Source organism: Oncorhynchus kisutch, unplaced genomic scaffold (genome assembly GCF_002021735.2).
Source record: "Oncorhynchus kisutch isolate 150728-3 unplaced genomic scaffold, Okis_V2 Okis07a-Okis12b_hom, whole genome shotgun sequence".
Classification (NCBI taxonomy): Eukaryota; Metazoa; Chordata; class Actinopteri; order Salmoniformes; family Salmonidae; genus Oncorhynchus; species Oncorhynchus kisutch.
Window position 1 is genome coordinate 561,932 of NW_022261984.1, and position 20,294 is coordinate 582,225.

Below are 20,294 nucleotides of genomic sequence, written 5' to 3' on the forward strand. Positions count from 1 at the left end.
TTAGCTCACCCTATTTTAGAGCTATTATGGTAAAAGCCATTACCGTGTTGCGCGGGAGCAGGACAAGTTGTGTAGGCTGCTTAGCTAGCTACGAATATAGCACTACTTTGGTAAGCATTTGACATTTTCTTCTAGGTAACACCATTCAGAAAGTTTGTGAATATGATACTAACATACACATAATAGTATTCCTTTCTTAACGGTATGTATATTAGTTCGTTTTGAACTGAGATCAAAGCTAGAAAGACAGCCCGCATGTTCATGTTGTCACCGGAAAATACTAGAATGTCGCGAAAAGGAAACATTTTATTTAAACACTAGGTAGCTACATTTTGACAAGCATGAAAATGTATCTACATGTAAACATATGTAATGCCCTGTTCATGGGTCGCGGGAGAATATCGGTGTTTGGAATTAAACTGGATTCGTCCACGTTTCTGTTTGTGTGCACGACCCGATGCGCTAATGCATGGGGGTAAGGGTTAGTGTCCTTGCTACATACCCACACTGTTATGCACGAATCATGCATTATACAAGTCGGACACTTGTAGAATGGATTCGCAACTGAAACTCAATTCAGGTGTGCAATAGGTAGGTGCATGGTCCTGTAACATTTTCCCAATTGGCTTTTTCGTAGGACTTGATGCATTTCATCTAGCTGTTCTTTCTGTGTATGTAGGCTAAAGTTGCATTCTGTTTGCACTGTGTAGATGATCTGTGTATTATTATTATAATATCAAATCACATCAAATGTGATTGGTCACATGTGTCAACAGAGTGCCGTACATCGCAAGAAGAATGGCTCGGGATTACAAACCGGGTGACCTGATCTTTGCGAAGATGAAGGGCTACCCTCACTGGCCTGCCAGGGTAAGCCAATACACAATCACACAAGACAAGTTACTTCCATTTACCATAACGACGTATGTAGAGCTGGGCGAGATCGACAAAAATCCATATCGCGATAAATTGGCTGAAATGATGCAATAACGATGCATTTACAATTACACCACATGTTTTCATGTATTATTATTTTAAAATACTACTACTAGTTTGCTGATTGTAGCCATCAATTATCCCATTAACAATCACTTATGTTATCACAATTATTTCATTTCAAACTTCATATTCCTCTAGTATAGGCTACTTATCTTAATGAACGATATCAGCAAAATGCCTGTGATAAGTGATGGGTATGGTCTGATTATTTTTGGTTTGTCGTCCCAGCTCTAACGTATAGTCATCTGTCTTATTTCATGGTATTATAGAGTTGTTACTTCCATTCTAAACACTTAAAGCACTTGTTACACAGATCATTTATCACATAGGGCATTTATTAAAGATGGATGTTTGATTGTCTGCCAACTACATGACATGTACATACTAATGTACATACTAGGCTAATCAATTCACTGCTCTTTCCCTTTCTACCAGATTAATGACTACTCTGATGGAGCTGTGAAGCCGGCCAACATGAAGTTTCCCATCTTTTTCTTTGGTACCCATGAAACGTAAGAAGTTAGCTCCAGTAGTTCCCTTTGTCTCACCCATACACTATACTACAATACACTACACCCTCTATCTGAACAATACACCAGTACTTGATATTGGCATTGTGTACAATATACAAACTTCAGTTTGAGCACCAGAAAAGCATCTATGCATTGACTTTCCTCCTCTATTGCAGTGCATTCCTAGGCCCCAAAGATATATATCCCTACCTGCCCAATAAAGAGAAGTATGCCAAGCCTAACAAGAGAAAGGGCTTCAACGAAGGCCTGTGGGAGGTTGAGAACAACCCAAAGGTGGAGCTGAATGGAGAGAAGGTTTGTTTTTATCTCTCTCTTTTGTCATCTTGCTCTGGTTAGTGTTCATTAGGGCACACAAACGGAAGACGTTATGCAACAGAAACTGAATATGAGCGTTCAGCCTGGCCTCAAAGCCATATGAAAAGTACTTTATGTATTTCTAAGCACCTCTAAGACGTACTGTATGATGCCTGTTAATGGTCTACTTTAGACAGAAACAAAAGTGGGGAGGATGAGGGGCCTAATCCGCGACCGTCTACGTTGCACGTTGAGAGTCGGGTCAGGGACAACTGTAGCATTTTAGCTAACCCATCAAATCTTATTTTATTTGTCACATACACCGTTTACAGCAGGTATAAACGGTGCAATTCTACATCAATTTTTGGGCTGTTAAATTAATGATATATAGCCATTGATTCTTGAAGAATATAACTTATAAATGCCTCATGAGCTTAGTTCAAGTGTCATACCCCATCAGAACCCAGAATATAAGCTTGTTTCACTCAACATTTTAAAAAACAAAGTCAATGTAAACAAACACTGTATAGCTTCAAAATATGTGGTTAAATCTATCATTTGGATATCATGGATGGTCAGTCCTTGCATCCATAGTTCTCCCTATGAATGCAAGAGCAGTAATATTTTATTTCTCAAGGCCCATCCCTCAGCTGTTTACCAAAACAAGTGACACCTTTTTGTTATTGTTTCAAATGTGGATTTCCCCTTTAAGGTTGGGTTTTTGGGTGAAAGTAGTCTGTTCCTCGGTCTGTGATTTAGGAATGTATTTTTATTTTTTTGGTAACATGTTTGGTTTTCTTTCATTAGCAAATGATGCTGTCGGATAACGTAACGGAGAAGGACTCTGACAGTAACCCGGAAGGGGACGAGGAGGGAGATTATGAGAAGAGGAAGAAACCCAAAGTAGGCTAACTATTCTACCATCTACCTTAATTCATAGGTTATTATTTTTATATGGACTTTACTGTGTTATTCACGTGAACACCATAGAATACTGACTAACCTCACTTTCTTGACAAGCACCACGCCTACGTAACATTAAATGCCGTGCGCTCTTGTACCAATGTGTCTGTCTGCTGTTGATGTTGTCTCCTTTTGCCAATGGTACCGTGCTTTGTGTCTTAATACCCCAGGAGGCAAATCTTGAATTGGCAAATGTTATTTGTGGGGTATATTACTCGTACTTGACCAGAGTTGTTTGTCCAAGCTGAATCCCAATTACGTGTGGAATTGTCTGGGAGCGAAGGACTGAAGTCAAGGGAGAGACGGGGCCCAACTTCTCTCTCTGTCAAGCTGTCAATTGGCCCCACTAAATAACTAACCTAACCCCCCCATACCCTGGGCCCTGTGTGTTTTGATATGGTTACACAGGTGTCGGGGGCTGAGAGTGAGGCAGGACAGGAGGAAGATGATGATGAGGAGGATGGGGGCATGCAGGTCTCTGAACAGGGACAGCCCCAGGGCCAGGATGTACGTACTGTTGCATGATGGGATAGGTGACCCTCCCACCCCACTTAGGGAAAGCATGACATGGCACCTGGTGACTTTCCTTTTATAGGTGGTGTTATTTTGTTCCTATTGCTAGGCAACCGTGTTACCATTGGCTTGCACGACTACCGTTGCAAAGCCTTAAGGTGATGGTTTGGCGCCGTATCCTCCCTCTGTTTCTTAGCTGGCCTGGTTTTTCTGTTGGTAACAATAGTATTTTGAGTGTTTTACAACTGTACCACTGAACTACAGGGGAGGACAGGGGTATGGAGGGTTATTTCCCTGTAGTGAATGGTGAGAGGGCAGGGCAAAGAGAGAGGAGTTTTCAGTACCTGTGTTACAGCCTGTAAGTTTAATATACCATGGATATTGGTGTGGTTGTGCCCTTAAAATAACCACTGTCGTTCATTTTGAACAAACCTGGGCTCTCACTATGGGGGATGACGCAAATGTTGTGTTTAGTGAGAGTGGTCATTCACCATAAAAATTTAATAAATGGGTAAATGTTTTTGTGAATTAGATGTGGTATGTTAAATGTAATTTTCATGACCTGAATGCATGTTCCCTCCCTTTCCTTCCCACCTCCTAAAGGTTTGATGTACTAGACTGTTTTACTGACTCAGGCACTGAGGCCTGATTGTTGATCAGTGGCACGTGTTGCTCCCTCACTCCTTGTGGTGTTTTTATCAAGCTTTTAATTGGTGGGCTGAACTACAGCAATTCTTATCAGTTAAAGCAACGTATTTATGTTTTATTTTTGCATGGCATTCTATGTCGCTCTGGAGAAAGGTAAGTGTCTCTCTTGCGCCAATGACTGATCCCTCATTTGATAGGAACTGTTCTGGGACTTGGAAACTAGACTCTTGCCTGCTGACTTGGTAGGTGTAATACCACAGTTATCCACTAGATGTGGCTGAAACACAACTTCCCCTTATTTTAATGCAAGGACAGTTGGGAGGGAATTATTACAATACAGATGCAGTCAAATATATTGGCACCCTTGCATGGTTTATATTGGCACCCTTGCATGGTTTATATTGGCACCCTTGTATGATTGACTATTTATTCTAAAATAAGTTAGAATTGAAAAAGATGTTGGTGTTTACGCGTGTATTTGTTTGATTTACAACTGTACATGACAAAAAATAAATACATTAAGATTTCTAACTTCAAAGTAAAATAATGGCTTGGATTAAATTGATCAAATTAATTTGTTTGGAGCCAATGATTCTTGTTTACTGTGTAATTTCTCACCTGTGCTAAGTTTCATGTGCCTACAGGGTAAAAATAGCAATTTTATAGAAAAGCAGAACATTCTACTCCATTGCACTGCACTGCATTGTGAAGAGCAAAGTGTGCCAATCTATTTGACAGCATCTGTATGTCTGTTTTTTCTAGGACCCCACACCAAATGAATCTACAGACACTCCCAAACCCAAGAGAAGAAGGAAGAAAAAGGTATCCCATATCCTCATTTATAAACTGGGTGGTTCGAGCCCTGAATGCTGATTGGCTGACAGCCGTGGTATATCAGTATACCACGGGTATGACAAAATATTTTATTTTTCCTGCTCTAATTATGTTGGTAACCAGTTTTTATAATAGCAATAAGGCACCTCTGGGGTTTGTGGTATATGGACAATATACCATGGCAACTCTGTGTTGCGTCGTGGATGAGAACAGCCCATAGCCGTGGTATATTGACCATATACCACACACCCCCCCGGGCATTATTGCTGAAGTATAACATGAATTCACCTAATCTAGACATAATACAACTTGTGAATCACTTTGAACCTAAACTCGCTGTCTTGTGTCTCTTGTCAGAGTGATGTAGAGGCCGACTCTGAGAAAGAGGACGCTGCCAACAGTCCCACATCCAGCCCTCAAGGTACAGCGTCTGTCAATGCAACCCTCTACCTTTCCCACTGTGTGCAAGACAGCAGATCTACCCCAGGCACTCTATTGTTTTGTCAAAGGGTAAAACAACAACCAAAGTAATGGAAAACAGCTTGCATAGTGCTCCTCTGTATTGGGACAGTAGTCATTATGATAACTGATGACGACTCATAACTACAAACTCTATGACCTGTGTGTGTCCAGATGGAGAGGGCCCCACTCCTAAGAGGCGAGGCAGGAAGACCAAAGCTGAGAAGATGCTCCTACTCCAGCAGCAGGACCCCCAGGGCTCAGGCAGTGACATGTACGGTTGTGGTTATGGTTCCTCTGTCTGTCTTACCTGCTGTTATCTCCTGTAGAGGCCTCTTCAGCAGGCTTCTCCTTGTCCGACTCCTGCTTCTTATCATCAGGACTGGGGTCGCTATTCATATTGTTATCTAGAGCAAGAGACATACAGACAGACAAGAAACACACATAAATACATACAATGAGAGCAAAAGTGCATTTACAAGAACAATAAATGTGTTTTGTAAGAATTTCAGTTCTATACAATTTCAGTTCTATGTATCTAATAGAATCTCTATATGAGACCCATCTGCTGATTTTTAAAGGATCCACTAGTAATCCATCATTAATGGACTGTTTAATTGTCAGAAAAACAACAGTGGCTCACCACTACTGTAGCTACCATTGAGCAACATTGCTTTGACTTTCCTGGGTATAATAACTCCTAAAAGACGTTTCTCTCCATTCAGGGACACTGCTGAGTCGGAGAGAAAGAGAAAGAGGACGCCGGAAGACAAGTCCATGAGAGGAGAGGAGGAGAAGAGGCCGGACGGGAGGAGAAAGAAGGAAGACAACAAAGGGAGAGAGTTGGAGGGGAAGAAGGACCCTGATGCTAAACGGAGGAGACAGACCAAAGAGGAGAGCTCCTCTGACTCAGAGAACCAGGAGGTGGGTGTTCCACAACCAGACAGGGGAAGTGTCCCAAATGGAACCCTAATCCCTATGTGGTACACTACTATTGACCATGGCCCATAGGGAGTAGTGCACTAAATAGGGATTAGGGTGCCTTGGGGCTCTGATCAAAAGTAGTGAACTAGTTATTCTAATGTAGTTACTGTTTCCACTATTACAGAGTGTGCCCTAAATATCCTAGTGAAGCAGACAGTTACACAGTGAAACCATGTCATGACAAACGGTGCCAGCCAAGCATGTCTACATGTATGTACATCCAATCAGCATCTCTTTCTCCACCCCGTTAACCATTAGAAGAGCAAGGGGGTTGCGGGAGACCGCAAGCGGCAGCAGCCCACTCTGACCGAGACAGGGGACAAAGACGATCGTCAACGACGTAAACCAGACGAGCAGAAAGAGTAAGGCAACCATCCGTCTTATCTATCTCCCAACACTCACCTTTCTATTTAGTACCCCACAGGGTCTCTCCCCCCCCCCTATCTCCCAACACTCATGTGTTTTACCGGTGTGCTTGAGATACCCGGATGGATTGTGATGTACTGAACAAGACTGGTTACTCACATCAATGCCTCTGTCTCGTCATTTAACATTCAAACATGGAGTCGGATAACTAACCATGCTTTCCGCAAATTAGAGTCACCTGTTCTGGTTTACCAAACAAATGCCTATTTGAGTCAAATTTAGCCGGAATTGGCATTAGCTAGAGTGAGTTTGCTAGTTCGCTTCAGTGTTGTTAGCACCGGTTAGACATGGCAGCGAACATTCCCCCTCCCTCCGTTATGAAGCTCAGTGGGGATTGGGGCACGAACTGGGATACGTTTAGAGGTGAATGGGAGGACTATACGCTAGCAACGGGACTTCTGGAAAAGGAAGATGAGGTAGTGGCTGCCACTTTGAGGACTATAATGGGAACAGAATGCCGACACGTATACAAACACAACCTGAACCTAACAGCAGCTCAGCAAGGTAACGCTGCAGCTATTCTTGATGCTCTTAAACATTACTTTACGCCAGCAAAGATCGTCATCTACGAGCGTTATGTTTTCGGTCGTTGCAAACAGGAGAACGGGGAGTCCATTGACAGCTTTGTCACTAGGTTAAGGGAAAAGGCAGCTACATGTGACTATGGTGCTTTAAGAGATGAACTGATCAGAGATACGATTGTGCTTGACATAACTGATGATGGCACCCACAGACGTTTGCTGAGAGAACGTGACCTGACGCTGGCCTTGGCAGTGGAGACATGCCGTGCAGCAGAGGTTACTGATATACCGTTAATGTCTATGGAGCTAGAAAGGCAACATATGGACAATGTCAATGCTACATTCAGGCAGCCAGTAAAGAAATTCCCCTTTGCCACAGCTAATGCTAATACTACAGCCAACTCTGCAGTAGACAACCCCAATACATGTCGATATTGTGGCATTTCTCATGGACGAGGAAAAGAACACTGCCCAGCCTATGGAAACATATGCAAATCCTGTGGTACAGCTAATCACTTCGCAAGGGTCTGCATGAAAAGCAAGAGAAAGGAGGGTAAAGTGCACTCCATGGAAACAAACACAGATGAAGGGAACGACAGCACAGAGGATGTATATGCTAGCGAGTGCATAGGGGCAGTGAGGGCAAAAGGACAAAAGTGGTTTGTCACTCTGCTACTTAATAATAAACCACAGCAATGCCAGCTAGATTCAGGGGCCACATGCAACGTTATGAGCCTTAAAGACAAAAGGAGGCTCGCGCCCAGAGACAAACTCACACAGAGTAGCACCAAGCTGAAACTGTATTCAGGCCAGTTCATGACCTCTTTAGGCCTGTTTGTGACAGAGTGTGTTTTACGTGGCCAGAAACACACCCTTGAGTTTAAAATAGATGAGGCTAGTCAACAGCCATTAGTGTCAGGTTCTACATGCGAGCGCCTTGGGCTTATTAACTTCACCATCCCAGCTGATCTTAACATTATAGACAAAGTCCAGGCTGGGCCCCTGAGCAAGGAGACACTCCTAAGCAAGTACCATGACCGGTGCGTTGAAGACATCGAGTCAATTCCCGGGGAAGTCCACTTTGAGTTGGACGCAGCAATCCAGCCTGTCCAGTGTGCAATGTACCAGTGGCCATGAAAGCAGCTACGAAGGCTCAGCTTGACAAATACGAAGCAGATGGCCACATCATATCCGTCACCGAGCCTACAGACTGGATAAGTAATATGGTTAACGTCAAGAAACCAGACAAGCTACGGATATGCATTGATCCTAAACACCTCAACCGGGCTCTGCGACGTTCACATTACATTATGCCCACGTTGGAGGATGTTCTTTACAAGCTCCCAAAGGCCAGAGTCTTCACGCTCGTGGACACCAGAGATGCCTTCCTGCAGTGCAAGCTCGACGAGCCCAGCAGCTACATGACCACCTTTTGGACACCCTGGGGCAGGAAGAGGTGGTTGAAGCTTCCGTTTGGTGTCTCCGTGGCTCCAGAGGTGTATCAGTGGAAACAGCATGAGCTGTTGATGGGACTCAGTGGCGTGGAACCCATAGCAGATGACATCCTCGTAGTGGGCTGTGGGGACAGTGATGAGGAGGCAGAATGTGACCATGACGCCAAGCTGCTGGCCCTGATGGTCAGATGCAGACAGGTCAAGCTAAGGCTAAGCATAAAAAAGCTTCAGTTTAAAGTGCCAGAGGTCCGCTTTCATGGGCACATCTTGTCCTCCACCGGATTGAAGGCGGATCCTGAAAAAGTGAAGGCTGTCTTGGAAATGCCCCACCCATCTGACGTGAAGGGAGTGCAGCGCTTCGTCGGATTCGTCACCTACCTGGCCAAGTTCCTACCACGGCTCTCTGAAGTGTGTGAGCCACTAAGGAGGCTCATGGACAAGGACACCATCTGGCATTGGCTCCCAAAACATGACGCAGCGGTGAGGGAAATAAAACAACTGGTCACCCAGACACCTGTACTGCGATACTACAATGTGTCAAATCCTGTCACGATTCAGAGTGACTCAAGCCAGTATGGACTTGGCTGGCTGTTGCCTCATGCAGGAGGGCCAGCCTGTGGCATTCGCCTCTAGGGCACTCACCCCAACAGAGCAGAACTATGCCCAGATAGAGAAGGAGTACCTCAGCATTGTGTTTGCATGCCAACGCTTCCACCACTACCTGTATGCCCCAAAACGACTGCAGAGCATGCTACTGGCCCTACAAAACTACAACCTCAAGGTGGTGTATAAGCCAGGGCCAGAGATGTATTTGAGTGACACGCTCGGCAGGGCTACTGCATCAGGCACTCACACACGCTCCATGCATGAACAACACGCAGTGTGCAGCTTACAAACAGAGCAAGTGGATGTTGAACACATCAACCAGGCTGACTACCTCAATGTTACGGACCAGCACCTTATACAAATCAGACAGCACACAGACAGGGACGAGCAACTCCAGGCATTGAAGTCTGTGATTCTGATGGAAGGCCCGACTGCAGGGAAGAAACTGCTTTAGCCGTCAGAGAATATTGGCCATTCAAAGAGGAGCTCAGTGTTCATAATGGAGTAATATTCAAGTGTCAGAGAGTCGTTATTCCCCGGTCTCTGCACCCTGAGATGTTGGCGCGCGTGCACTCAAGTCACATAGGAGGTGAGGCCTGTTACAGACAAGCACGTGACACACTGTATTGGCCAGGAATGCAGAGTGAAATCAAAGACTATGTCAGTAAATGCACAATCTGCAATGAATATGCCATTGAGCAACAGAGAGAGACGGTGATGTCCCATGAGCTACCGATGCGCCCCTGGCAGATAGTAAGTCTAGATCTTTTCCAGCACAGTGGCAAAGACTTTCTGCTGGTAGTCGATCATTACTCAGACTTTTGGGAGATTGGCCTCCTCCCCGACCTCTCAGCAGAGACAACTATCAAATGCTGCAGGGCTCAGTTTGCCCGCTATTGCCAGCCAGATAGGGTAATTCCAGACAATGGACCCCAATTCTCCTGAGTTGAGTTCTGAAAATTTGCTGCAGGATGGGAATTTGAGCACGTCACTTCATCGCCACGACACCCAAAAGCTAATGGGAAGGCGGAGTCCGCAGTAAAAATCGCAAAAAAACTCTGCAAAAAGGCTCTGCGAGAGGGCAAAGATGCCTGGAAAGCAATCCTGCAGTGGTGCAATACCCCGACAGAAGGCATGGATAGCAGCCCGGCCCAGCGCCTCACGGCACGGCGCTTCAAAGCAGCTCTGCCAGTAGCCAGCACTCTCCTGGAGCCATGTGTGGTGACAGATGTGCTGGTGAAGCTACGTCACAGAAGACAGGTCTCCAAATCAGCAAAAGACTTACCTGAGCTCAGGGTGGGTGAAACGGTGCGAATGAAGCCACTACCAGGGGACCGGACAGGCCTCTGGAGACTCGGATCCTGTGTACAGAAAGTGGCACCACGCTCCTACTTGGTCGAAGTGAATGGATCACTGTACCGTCGTAACAGGCATGACCTTCGGATTGCTGAGCCAGCACCTACTCAGAACCTTGATGGTCAAATGGGACGCATGACAAAAGACAGAACCCCAGCAAGTCACATGGGGCCTGAGGCACTGGGCAAAGGGCCAGGGGATCACAGGTCGGCCGCTCCCTCGCCCATCAATACTCCCCTTAGACAGTCAGGTGACACGCCACGTCTTTTCACGCTGCGGGCGTCTGTCCCAGCCACCAAAAATACTTCATCTGTAGGTTTCCCATCAGACATTGTTGACAGAGATAAAAGTGAAGAGAATATCAAAATGTGTTGTTGTTACCTGAGAAAAAAAAAAGCCAAACTGTTCATGTTGGAAATTATTACGAGGTTTGTTTTGGTAGTGAATTGACACCTCCTGTCCTATTTTATTAAAGGGAAGATGTTATGGGTGTAAGATGGCACAGTGATGCCATCTGTTGGTAAATGTTCATTACTGCAACTCATGTGTTTTACCGGTGTGCTTGAGATACCCGGATGGATTGTGATGTACTGAACAAGACTGGTTACTCGCATCAATGCTTCTGTCTCGTCATTTAACATTCAAACAATCCCCCCCACGGGGGCTCCACACCCCCCCCCCCCAACGGGGGCTCCACATCCCCCCCACACGGGGCCTCCACATCCCCCCACACGGGGCCTCCACATCCCCCCACACGGGGCCTCCACATCCCCCCACACGGGGCCTCCACATCCCCCCACACGGGGCCTCCACATCCCCCCACACGGGGCCTCCACATCCCCCCCACACGGGGCCTCCACATCCCCCCACACGGGGCCTCCACATCCCCCCACACGGGGCCTCCACATCCCCCCCACACGGGGCCTCCACATCCCCCCCACACGGGGCCTCCACATCCCCCCCACACGGGGCCTCCACATCCCCCCACACGGGGCCTCCACATCCCCCCACACGGGGCCTCCACATCCCCCCACACGGGGCCTCCACATCCCCCCCACACGGGGCCTCCACATCCCCCCACACGGGGCCTCCACATCCCCCCACACGGGGCCTCCACATCCCCCCACACGGGGCCTCCACATCCCCCCACACGGGGCCTCCACATCCCCCCACACGGGGCCTCCACATCCCCCCACACGGGGCCTCCACATCCCCCCACACGGGGCCTCCACATCCCCCCACACGGGGCCTCCACATCCCCCCACACGGGGCCTCCACATCCCCCCACACGGGGCCTCCACATCCCCCCACACGGGGCCTCCACATCCCCCCACACGGGGCCTCCACATCCCCCCACACGGGGATATACATTTTCAATGGCTAGTGATTTTATTTTTTACTGCTCCATCTAAAAATGGCTCCCGACGTGACAGTCGGGTGTGTAGAATGCCGTGTGTCAGAGGTCAATGTGACAAGATGACAGGGTCAGGGTTTATGTTGAATGGCAGCCGCAGCGGGAGGACAGGGGAGTGACAATTGGATGTCAGACATGAGGGTCATTCCATGTGCACAGGTCACAAGGGCCCTGCTCGCGCTGGGCAGAAGTCTCCATAGAAACACTCCATAGGGGTAGGGATGGGGTGGGAATTTGGTTCCCTGTTCTGTACATCCATCTCAAATTATCTCCAGTTGATATGTTGATGATGGAATTTCCAGTGGTGCTACTCTTAAAATGACTGGCAGTTCTGTGTGTGTGTGTGTGTGTGTGTGTGTGTGTACATGTGAGGTTTTTGGTAAGTCATTTGCATGTGAACTTCAAATTGAAATGGACACATGACCTGAGTTGATTTGGTGCGTTAATGGTCTTCTGTGTTTCAGGCAAAACAAAGATGATGGAAACAAAGTGGATGAAAGGAAAGGAGACAAGAAGAAAGGTGACTACTTGGTGCTACTTGTCCTCTGTCGAGAGATCAACTCTGGCTTTCATGAACAAATCATGACCGATGTCGGTTTTTGTTTCCTTCATCGCAGAGATATCGATAGAATCGAGGCTGCAGAGGTTGCATGGAGAAATCAAAATCTCCCTCAAGATTGACAACCCAGTAAGTTGCCCTAAAAGACTGCCCTAAATCTAGACCTTGCCTTCTACAGAGCCCTTACCCAAGAGACAATCCATGATTTACTTCACCAGGGTCATTTTACACACTCACTTTTTGCAGAAGAAGAAGCTTTCAAAACATTCTAGGTTTTAGTTGGGAGACGGTGTAATGGATCCTTCTAGCCTAGCCATTGTAAGCTGAAGGGTGGTTTTGGTTTTGTTTGACATTTGTGGCTGTCACACTGAAGCCAGAGTCTAGTTGAACCTTATCTTGACCTGTGATGGATTCAGGTCTTCAGAGCAGACAAGTTGACTGAGTAAAGCATCAGGTTTTTGTCTGGGTTTACATGAGGCTGAAAGAAAAAGAAGCTGCTCTTTTTGGTTAGACCGAGGGTGAAGTTATTATGCAAAGTTATTATGCAATGATATAAGTACATTTCAAGTTGAACGTTTTGTGTGTCCGTCTATTGTAACGGATGGCTCTTCTGCTACTCTTAACCTTCAACCCCTTTCCAAACAACACCAACTATACCATATTTATGGGAGGGGAAACATCTAATCCCATTTTGTATTGGTCACATGCACCGAATACAACAGTGAAATGCTTACGAGCCCATTCCCAACACTGCAGAGTTCAAAAGTAAGACCAATATTTGCTAAATAAAATGGTAACACAATAAAAACAAATAAGGAGTTTATATACAAGGAGTACCCGTGTGGACAAGGGGAACACTAGTTGTCATTGAGTTCACTTGACCTCTTGACACCTTCCTGAATGTTACCAGACGTATTTCTGGGTGACATATAATATGCCATTTAGCAGATGATTTTATCCTGGGTGACTTAGTCATGTCCATTATGCCCAGTCAACACATACCTTCTCAAATGGGCAAGATGGCTATATTAGTGACAAAACCAGCAGCTATATCGGTGACAAAACCAGCAGCTATATTAGTGACAAAACCAGCAGCTATATCGGTGACAAAACCAGCAGCTATATCGGTGACAAAACCAGCAGCTATATCGGTGACAAAACCAGCAGCTATATTAGTGACAAAACCAGCAGCTATATTAGTGACAAAACCAGCAGCTATATTAGTGACAAAACCAGCAGCTATATTAGTGACAAAACCAGCAGCTATATCGGTGACAAAACCAGCAGCTATATCGGTGACAAAACCAGCAGCTATATCGGTGACAAAACCAGCAGCTATATCGGTGACAAAACCAGCAACTGTATTGGTGACAAAACCAGCAGCTGTATTGGTGACAATATCAGCAAAAGTTATGGCCAATTTCAGTTAGTGAATTGAAATGGAATTGACCCCAGCCTTGCACTGTACTGTTATTATTGTTTGGGGGGGTAAGACCTTTTGTATTTTTGTTTAATAGGCTGTTACTCACCTGGTTGAAGAAGATAAATAGTTTTGTCTCGTGTGTGTGTGTGTGTGTGTGTGTGTGTGTGTGTGTGTGTGTGTGTGTGTGTGTGTGTGTGTGTGTGTGTGTGTGTGTGTGTGTGTGTGTGTGTGTGTGTGTAGGATGTGAAGAAGTGTCTGGTGGCGTTGGATGAGCTGGGCATGCTGCAGGTCACCACCCAGCACCTGCAGAAACACTCAGAGCTCATTGCAACACTCAAAAAGGTAACGTCTCTGTCAGAGCTGCCCCCCTACATACACACACACAAACACTTAGTTCCCAATGCCTTTTGTTTCACCATAAACCAAGTGACCAATCATTATGCTAGTCCCTCCACACAGCTGCTGTGTCCTGAGTTAATGTTGAAGTGTGAATGTCACCAAAAGTGTCCCAGAATGCATGTGCTGACCCACACTGCTGGGGTTGAGGGTAGAGCTTCCCCTACATAGACTCACACCTGCTGCCACTTGGCCCTCTCCTTCTGCTTAGGTCATAGACTCACACCTACTGCCACTTGGCCCTCTCCTTCTGCTTAGGTCATCACATTATAAGAGTACATAAGAACATCTGCTAATTGTATGCAACTGTGGGTGCATGTTTATATGTTCATGCATACTTTATACCCCATGTACATGCTGCTCTTTGTTGCCAGATCTGGGGATTTATTAAGTGAAATGCTATTGATATTCTAATAATAATATATGTCCTTTAGCAGACTCTTTTACCCGAAGCAACTTATTAATTTGTACATACATTTTACATACGGGTTGGTCCCGGGAATCAAACCCGCTATCCTGGCGTTACAAGCGCTATGCTCTACCAACCTGAGCTACAGAGGACCAGCTATATCTCCTGTATTTACTGTCTGTTCTCCATGGGTGAGCAGATCCGGAGGTTCAAGGCCAGCCAGGACATCATGGACAAGTCCACCATGCTGTACAACAAGTTTAAGAGCATGTTCCTGCTGGGGGAGGGGGATCAGCTGCTCAGCCAGGTGCTCAACAAGTCCATAGCAGAGCAGAAGCAGCAGGAGGAGGCCAGGAAGGGAGCACAGAAGAAGGCTGAGCGGGCCAGGGAGAACAACACAGGTACTGTGAGGGACTGGGGCTCTGTTCCTATATACACACTGGCAAGCTGCACACTAGTGAACTTAGTAAAGCCAAGAGTGGTGCTTTGAAGAAGGCTGAGCAAGTCAGGGAGAACAAGTCAACAATGGGAGTGGGACCAGGGTCTTGTGGAGTGGGAGATAAGTGATACATGTAAGGGAGATGGTTTGGTGACACACTACTGACTGTATGTCTGGACCTAGAGCTAAACCCAAGGCTTTAGCTCAGTGGGCTAATGTAATTTGGAGTCGTGTGGTTGATACCTGATCACTCAACAATAGCTGGGTTTAGAAGTTGTCCAAAAGTACTTGTCTCAGATCAGATTAGCCTACAGAATCCTTCAGAAAGATGAAGAAATATTACCCAGTATCTGTGGTTAGGGTCAACGCCCTACATATTCCTCCTTGGGAATCTGATAGAAATCCTAGATATGATGAGCATCAACTCATCAAACATTACAGATTCAGAAGGATGTGTGTCTTCCTCAGTGTTCTGCAATGCTCATTGTGTGGCCTGTGACATATCCTGTGAATTTCTGTCCAAAAGACTAATTGTTTGGGAGAAACTCCTCACCAGCCAGTATAGAGAAAGGCCAAACCGACTCTGAGACTTAACAGATCTGTGCCCTTTTGTTTAGAATGTTTTTTAGTAATTACAGTTTTTACATAAACAATTATTGTGGGAACATATTGTGATGAAAGATAAACACTCACTTAGTATAGGTAGTTACGTATTCGCTCTTGGCTCAATGCCAACTTGTGATATGCACACACAAATCTGATTTTTTGCATAAGTCAGGCAGTGTTAACATTAGGAGAATTATCTCAAATTCTAGTTATGCCCACATATCGTATTATGATTTGACACTGTATTTAATCAGTTATGGTGGGCTGGATCCAAACTGGAAATACACTCAACTTTTGCATAAATCGTCATGTTGTCAATGGGAGATTCATTGGAATGAAAATTGGCGTGAGCATTGTGCATTCATCCCTGTATGAAAAGAGTGTTGTCTACTGATCATATAGGCTTTGGTGTTCTGGCCACGTCATTGGCCACCCTTTATGACCGGTTAGGCTACTCGTGTAGACTAAAGCCCTGTTCACATTGCAGGCCTTAATGCACAAAACGGTTTAGGAATACTGACTGTCCAAATGGCAAGTTGCATGTGACCAAATTTGGATATGTGTGTGTTCAGACAAGTCATTTTCTGACTTGGCTACGCTAGTTGTCATAGTAACGACGGGTGGTGTTGATTGGTGGTGGTGCTCGTGACGTGCTTCCTAGCACTCCATTTATTTTACCTTTTATTTAACTAGGCAAGTCAGTTAAGAAAAAATTCTTATTTTCAATGACGGCCTAGGAATGGTGGGTTAACTGCCTTGTTCAGGGGCAGAAGGACAGATTTGTACCTTGTCAGCTCAGGGGCTACGCTGCCGCCCCAAGTGTAGCAAGCTAAGGTGACAACAATACCTGCCATGGACATTTCCCAGGTGCTTTCAATGTTCAAAATCAGTTTTAGGGTCATGAAATCTGGTCAGCGGGTTATTGTCATGCAAAGACTGGGTGTCTCACGGTAATTGACCGTTAATTAACAAACACCTTCAGCATCTCCATGCCTCCTCGCATACAAGCCGCTGATTCGCCCCTCTGGAACATCTACATTTAACAAAAGTCTAAATCAATTTAATGGACACCATCGCAATAAGTCCATGTATTTTAGTCAGGTCTAAAGAAACATTATGATATGAAGAAAAGGTATTTCAGAAGAACAGAACATGAGTCGGCCAGGCTACTGTAGGCCTATGTTATCTGGCTATGCTCCATGCTATGGGCTTGTTCATCTAGCTGATAATACAGAAGTCCCATCACATTATTTTATGTTCTATGATTTTATAGTAAGAAGAATATCATTGAACTTAGCTGCATCAAATAGAAAGGATATTTTCCCATTCTGGAGCAAGTGCACATATGAAGTATGTATGTTGAGCATAAAGGTGACCATTTGAAACCGGTCCTATACACTAGATTTACAGTTATTTGGGAACTTTAGTTGTGAATGATGCAAACATTAGAATGTCTTAGAAATCAGAACGTATATGGTCTGCATGGTCCGACTGACTATAAGCTGTTGATGATTTGGAAAAGTATTTTTAAAAAGCTTTGCACTCTGTTCCTTGCCTCAGGCTGCACAGCTGTTCTCTCATCAACTGATCATATATTCAACCATCAAACTATTCTCAATTTAGTCTGGTCTTTACCAAAAATGTAACATTTGTTTCAATTTAGAATGGCCCATTTATCAAATGGGCAGGAACAGAGGCAGGGGGGGTAAAGACGTAATCTGTCTGCACTCGAATAGTGAGTGGAGGCCCCCGCTTTCCCACCAACCCGTTTTGTAAGCTACTTGGGGTTTATAGCCAGCATGTCCTTAATATGAGCAGCTGAGAAATAAAAGAATATTTATTTCACTCCAAGCATGTCACCCAATTAATCATGAACATTCCCTATTATAAGGCTATTCAAAATGAAATCAAATTCACTAATTGCAGGTTAACTGTGAGCCGACCTCCACAATCAGTGAACCAACAGCATGGCCTAGGCCTGTACGTTCTCTCCCAGACTCATGGTATACATTTTGGAGCGTAGCAGCAGGTCCAGTCCATCCATTATGCATAATAATACAGTCCACACTGAAAAGCAATTACTATCATTTGTATAGAGTGGACCAATTATGTGCCAAATACATTTGAAATCAGTTTTGTGTTTCCAACATGTGTAATATGCAGTAGGCGTATGTATTTTATAACATCTTCATTCCATTTTCTTTTTGGGGGATTTGGGCTCATGCATCAGCTCCAATATGCTTATGGGAGTTTTGAATGAATCATCCCCTTAGAAAGAGCTGTCCAACTATGTTTTACACTGTTCAAATGAATCATCACCGTGCGGGGAGTTTTAAAAGTAAGATGGGGCTACTGTTTTGATAAGTGCTGGATGTGATTTTCAATTGTATTTGCATTGACATCAGAGTGGTTAGTGGGACAATAGAGCCCTGAGTAGCAGGCCATTAGGACCTGATGGTAGTTAGCAAGTTGGGAACTACCAAAGAATGTCCATAGTCCATAAAGGGAGATGACCATGAACGGCTACGTGGAATCTTACTGCGGTCATGACTCGTGACTGGCGGTAATATGAGTGACCCCTGGTAAAAACACCCTTTTTAAAGTTTCAAAGTATATGATCCAACTTTGAAAATGAGTCCTTTTTGGCTAGCCACAGCAGTCAACTAGCTAGCTGTTTAGCTCTCTAGCACATTCACTAATTTGTTTGTAAACAATTAACAAAATAGTTAGCTACCACTTGTTCTTGCCAAAACTGTCAAGAGTATCAGCAAGCAACAAGATATGCCTAAAAACAGTCCAAAAAAAACACTTGAGAAAAAATACATCCGATTTGAATCTGATTTCAAACCACATACAAAGGTGATTTGAAATGTGACTTGAAATATCAGATTAATGTGATTTTAATTTTTTGGGGTTGTTCAGACTGCAGGAAAAATACCAGATTATAATCAGGTATGCAAAAAAATTGGATTTGAGTCATAGTAAAATGCCCCAGCAGCCTTACCATCATAGAATTCCATTTCTGTGATCCTATAACTTTTCAGACTATGACCGGTCTGTAGGCATTATGCCCTTTTTTACGACGGGCTCCGTAAGTCTTAACATGACCAGGAGGGTTGTGTTCTAGTCGGGACCACATCCGTACCACTTAGCCATACCTCAGATAAGCATCTCCATGAAACAGGCATTTCCAATGGATAGAAAATCAGATTAGTCTCCGCCTGGCCCAGATATAGGCATGAGCGTATCACATGTCATCCCCCTCCTAATGCCTACAGGAGATTTCAGATTTGGGGTTGTAAAAGGAGAGCTGGAAAAAAATGTGTGTCTGGGCAAGAAGATGGTTGTCTGTTTGGATTATTAATGCAGGCTGAAAGTGTGTGTGTCTGCGTGTGCGTCTGTTCCTGACGTGTGTGTGTGTGACGCTTGCTCTAGATAACAATATGAATGGCGACTCCAGTCCGGATGATAAGAAGCAGGAATCGGACAAGGAGAAGCCTGCTGAAGAGGTCTCTACAGGTGATAACAGCAGGTAAGACAGACAGACCGACAGGGGCCAATAGGTTCTGGCTGTTTGGAGGTCTGTGCTTGCTCACAAGACCAATCCTGCATGTTCCTTAGGCCGTTGGCGAATGTCCTCCATCTCACTCTGTTCACTGTATCTCTTTGGGTCTGAGTTTCATGAACAAGAAGTCCTAAACCAAGCACATCTTCAAAGTATCTGTATTTTGTCAATTTGCTAGTTACATCCCCATTTTGTGTTTCTATAACTTTTATAAACGTTCTTAACAGCGCTGTGCTAGTTACATCCCCATGTTGTGTTTGTATAACTTTTATAAATGTTCTTAACAGCGCTGTGCTAGTTACATCCCCATGTTGTGTTTGTATAACTTTTATAAATGTTCTTAACAGCGCTGTGCTAGTTACATCCCCATGTTGTGTTTGTATAACTTTTATAAATGTTCTTAACAGCGCTGTGCTAGTTACATCCCCATGTTGTGTTTGTATAACTTTTATAAATGTTCTTAACAGCGCTGTGCTAGTTACATCCCCATGTTGTGTTTGTATAACTTTTATAAATGTTCTTAACAGCGCTGTGCTAGTTACATCCCCATGTTGTGTTTGTATAACTTTTATAAATGTTCTTAACAGCGCTGTGCTAGTTACATCCCCATGTTGTGTTTGTATAACTTTTATAAATGTTCTTAACAGCGCTGTGCTAGTTACATCCCCATTTTGTGTTTGTATAACTTTTATAAATGTTCTTAACAGCGCTGTGCTAGTTACATCCCCATGTTGTGTTTGTATAACTTTTATAAATGTTCTTAACAGCGCTGTGCTAGTTACATCCCCATGTTGTGTTTCTATAACTTTTATAAATGTTCTTAACAGCGCTGTGCTAGTTACATCCCCATGTTGTGTTTCTATAACTTTTATAAATGTTCTTAACAGCGCTGT

At 44.7% G+C, this 20,294-nt stretch overlaps 1 protein-coding gene across 7 annotated transcripts in view; it reads left to right on the forward strand.

Moving 5' to 3' along the window:
* Positions 1-20,294, forward strand: part of LOC109879917 (PC4 and SFRS1-interacting protein-like) — a 21,313-nt gene continuing 1,019 nt past the window's right edge. For 2 of the 7 annotated variants that reach the window (XM_031814550.1, XM_031814548.1), the window contains exons 1-17: positions 1-110; positions 777-870; positions 1,435-1,511; positions 1,688-1,826; positions 2,634-2,729; positions 3,198-3,296; positions 4,148-4,192; positions 4,713-4,772; positions 5,142-5,205; positions 5,418-5,517; positions 5,969-6,167; positions 6,486-6,589; positions 12,469-12,524; positions 12,622-12,692; positions 14,227-14,328; positions 14,991-15,192; positions 19,272-19,368. In XM_031814550.1, the coding sequence (XP_031670410.1) occupies positions 799-870; positions 1,435-1,511; positions 1,688-1,826; positions 2,634-2,729; positions 3,198-3,296; positions 4,148-4,192; positions 4,713-4,772; positions 5,142-5,205; positions 5,418-5,517; positions 5,969-6,167; positions 6,486-6,589; positions 12,469-12,524; positions 12,622-12,692; positions 14,227-14,328; positions 14,991-15,192; positions 19,272-19,368 (1,583 nt within the window). In that variant the 5' untranslated portion in view covers positions 1-110; positions 777-798. Of the gene's footprint in view, positions 111-469; positions 592-776; positions 871-1,434; positions 1,512-1,687; positions 1,827-2,633; positions 2,730-3,197; positions 3,297-4,147; positions 4,193-4,712; positions 4,773-5,141; positions 5,206-5,417; positions 5,518-5,968; positions 6,168-6,485; positions 6,590-12,468; positions 12,525-12,621; positions 12,693-14,226; positions 14,329-14,990; positions 15,193-19,271; positions 19,369-20,294 lie in introns of those variants that run through there. The other 5 variants (XM_031814552.1, XM_031814551.1, XM_031814554.1 and 2 more) reach the window with 3 other exon arrangements.